Here is a 3,387-nt window from a genome sequence, read left to right as displayed (position 1 = left end):
GAACTGCGCCACCGCAGAGAACAAAGCCCAAATGTGTCTGGGCGTAGAGGCTGTGCCCACCTCCCCCGGAGACTTGCCCCAGACTTAACCCAGGGCCCAGCAGGGGCTGGAAGGGAAGCGGAGTTAGGGAGCCGAGCAGGTCACTGCCAGCTGCGCCCTGGATTCCAGGGCCCGTGTGCACAGAGTAACAGGAGCCGGCTGTCTGGCCAAGGCCACAGGACGGTGTGAGTGTGCACAGCAGCCAGGGAGCAAGGGAGCCAGCAGGACGCACGGGCGTGACCTTGGGCGTGACAAGGAACCGGTTCACTCGCACCCAGGCAGCAGCACTGGCCTTGGCCCCCAGCCCTGAAAGCTCGGGGACTGCAGGATAAGCAGCTCGAGAGGCTGTGGCCCCAGCTGGGCCAGGCTGTGTGCTGGTCCCTAGAGACTCTGGGTGTCTCCTGCCCAATCCTGCCTCCTGCCCAGCACAAGGGCCTGTGGAACTCAGACCTCCGTGTCTCAGTCCCAAGAGGGTCAGATGGTTGGGGATGAGAAGGGCCGAGGCTGGAGAGGAAGCGCCAGGAGCCTGAGGCTCGAGTTGCACAGGGCAGGGGATGGCATCCTGGGCTTTCTCTCCCACCACCCATTCTGGCCAAATAGAGCAATGGACTTAGCCTTGGCCTCCTTGAACAAAGACCTGAAGGCTCCTCAGCTTCCGTGTGTATCTCCAGCAGACAGTGTCTACAGCCCCTGGTCATACATGGCCACAGGCTTCTCCCTCCTCCTTCCTGGGCCAGAGTGGCAGCCCCAGCCCCATGCTGGGGAGGGGTAGACCAGAGACTGTTCCCTCCTGGTGGTGCCCAGCAGCGACAGTACATGTCTGGGCCATTCTCAGTGCTGCCACCTTGAGGGCATTTTTGAGGCCCAGACAGGCCAGATTTGTCTCCTAGAGAGAAGTATGGGCACCCTTGGGCTCTACCTAGCCTCCTGGCCTTCCCTTGGGTCCCCTTGTAGAGAAGGGGCCCCCGGCCCTGGTCCTCCCTGGCTTCACTCAGCAGCCGGCAGCCTGTCTGTTCTGTGCACACCAAGGCGGCAATGGCGAGGCTGTGGGTAGCATGGGCCCTCCCAGCCTGGCTGGGCAGCTCTGGACTGCCCAGATGGCACTGTACTTGCGCTCGGGGCTTCTGTGGGACCTGGCACAGTTCAACATGCCCCTGTACATACACTTCCCCCACAGCAGGTGCTGGGTGGCCCAAGACCGTTCTGCGGTGACGGCGGAGGTCCAAGGGCCAGGACCCAAGCTCAGGGGAGCCTGGCCTGAGAACTCTCCCTATGGGCCAGTGCTGCAGAAGCTGCAGGGGGCCCACAGCCAGCCCAGGACACAGCTGGGAGAAGGGCGCTGACCTTGGAGGGCTGCATTCTGCTGCCCTGAGAGCTGGATGCTGGGGTCCTAATCTGTCACCTAGGGCAGAGCACCATGCAGCCCATCCCCCTGCCTTAGCACTTCCCAGCCCCCAGGCTCCCACCCTCATGCCCCACCCATGACCCCGCCCCCTCTTCCCAGGCTATAGGGAGCAACTTGGCTTGGCCCCCGATACCCTGCAGAAGCAGGCGGACCACTGCAATGACCGCCGCATGGCCTCCAAGCGCGTGCAGGAGCTCAGCACTGGCCTCTTCTTTGCCGTTCTGGTCAAGGTGAGCCCTCCAGCCTGGTGCCCCTCACTTCCCTCTGGCTCCCAACCCTCCCGGGCACCAACTCACCAGGAGGCTTCAAGGAGCCCAGGGCAGTGCCAGGAGGTGCCATGGCTGCAGCACTGTCCCTGCAGGAGAGTGGCCCCCTGGAGTCAGAAGCCGTGGTGATGGTCGTCCTGAACCAAGCCTTTGACGTGCTGGTGCTGCGCTACGGCGTGCAGAAGCGCATCTACTGCAACGTGAGTGCCCTGGGAGAGCCCGGGGGCGGGCGGGGCAGCCCAAGCCATCCCACCCCGGAGGGGTGCAGGCTGTGATGCGTCCCACTCCACCCCTCGCTCCCCCAACCCTAGCACAAAGCCTACCTGATGGACCTTGCTGAGATGCCCACCTCTTCCACCTGGGATGGTGGCTCCAGGCCCAGGGCCGGGCCTGGCCCCCTTCCCCAAGGACCCAGGAACCAGAAAGCGGCCCCTCCATGGGCAGTACAGCTCGGCAGGGTGTGCGGGCTTTGGGGACTGTGCTTATTAGGAACGTGAAGGAATGAAAGGCCAGCGAATGGTCCTTGGCAGCTCTGGAAACTGTGTCCCCTGAAGACAAGGGAGAGAACTGTCCCTGACCCGGCTCCTGCGCTGGGTGACTGTTGATTCACAGTTCTCTCTAAGGGGACATGGACCTGTCCTAATGCCACCTTAGGGGCTTGGCTGCAGCTGGCCCTGGGGTCCTCAGGTCACCACCTGGCCCCTGTGCCTGGCTTTGAATTTCCTAATATCCAGAGTGCCCGGGGAGTGCAGTGTCCAGCCCATTGTGCGCAGCAAATGTGGTGTTCATAACCTGGAGCCGGGCAGAAGAGGAAGGACGGAGTCCACCTGCAGACCCTTGGGGCTCTGTGTCCTGAAGTTCAAGTCTAGGTCACCCCGCGGTGGGCCCAGCCCCGCCTGCACCGACAGATGGCACCAGCAGGGGGCGCAGCACTCCTCCGCCACTGTTCTCTGTTCCCACCTCAGTGCAGTGAGCCCTGGGCCCATTAGCACACAGAGCCAGGAGCCTGCAAGCCCCGCCCTTGGCCCGTGGTTACTCTCACCTGCTGCCTCAGCCAGAGGTGGCCTGGCAGGGCCTCCCTGAAGCTCCTTCCAGCCAGGCAGGTGTGGGCCAGGATGGAGGGCCAAGGGCCTCCTCCAAGCAGTGAAGCCCTCCAGGGTGGAAGGGCAAGTGGTCCCCTCTGTGTTCTGTCCCCCCAAGTCCTGGCGAGCCCTTCCCTGCCTCCTGCGGTGCCCCCCTTTCCCTCCTCTGTGTCCCCTGGGCTCCCCCAGCACGGCAGCCTCCTGGGTGGGTTTTGGGGCCCCTGGGCCCTCCCAGCTCACCCAGAGCCCTTCCTGAGGGCCCTGCTTTCTGGTATCACCTCCCCTTCCTTGGGGACAACCACAGTGGAGAGAGGCAGGGCTCTGCCCTGACCCTGGAGCAGACCCCCGTTACTGACCAGAGGCCGAGGGAAGGACCTGGGGTCCTGCTGCAGGGATTGAGATGGAGCTTCGCGTCGACATCAGGCCCTGCCGTCCTTGTCCCCTCACGGCCGGGCTCTGCACAGGTCATCACCATCTTCAGCCTGGTGGAGGGGATCCTACGGGCAGTCCTGGCCCACTAGTATAGTGCTGTTCTGAAGCCACCGGGCACCCAGGGACTCCTGGGCCCTGAGGAGAAGGAGGAGGAGGAAGAGGA

At 63.8% G+C, this 3,387-nt stretch overlaps 1 protein-coding gene across 2 annotated transcripts; it reads left to right on the top strand.

Annotated features, from left to right (window-relative positions):
* Positions 1–1,420: 1,420 nt before the first annotated feature.
* LOC116551653 (DIS3-like exonuclease 2) lies at positions 1,421–2,816 on the top strand. Of its 2 annotated transcripts, XR_004269028.1 has the most exons (3): positions 1,421–1,674; positions 1,806–1,910; positions 2,445–2,816. XR_004269028.1 is itself a non-coding variant. In XM_032277923.1 (2 exons), exons 1-2 carry the CDS (start codon positions 1,615–1,617, stop codon positions 1,983–1,985), a joined length of 240 nt encoding a protein of 79 aa, XP_032133814.1. In that variant the 5' UTR covers positions 1,421–1,614; the 3' UTR covers positions 1,986–2,816. The 2 variants fall into 2 exon arrangements, 1 of the variants encoding a protein (XP_032133814.1); XM_032277923.1 differs by having other exon boundaries at positions 1,806–2,816.
* Positions 2,817–3,387: the final 571 nt, after the last annotated feature.

The sequence above is a fragment of the Sapajus apella genome, unplaced genomic scaffold (genome assembly GCF_009761245.1).
Source record: "Sapajus apella isolate SASKATOON/1434 unplaced genomic scaffold, GSC_monkey_1.0 scaffold10, whole genome shotgun sequence".
NCBI classification, from domain to species: Eukaryota; Metazoa; Chordata; class Mammalia; order Primates; family Cebidae; genus Sapajus; species Sapajus apella.
The sequence above is the reverse complement of the archived record's forward strand: the minus strand, read 5'-3'. Positions and strand labels throughout refer to the sequence as shown.

What these genes read in the sequence shown, in the direction of transcription:
- LOC116551653 (XM_032277923.1), top strand. Translation starts at nt 1,615, where the DNA reads ATGGCCTCCAAGCGCGTGCAGGAGCTCAGCACTGGCCTCTTCTTTGCC. An exon ending in TCTTTGCCGTTCTGGTCAAG is followed by an intron (nt 1,675 to 1,805) that starts GTGAGCCCTCCA and finishes CTGTCCCTGCAG; the next exon opens with GAGAGTGGCCCCCTGGAGTC.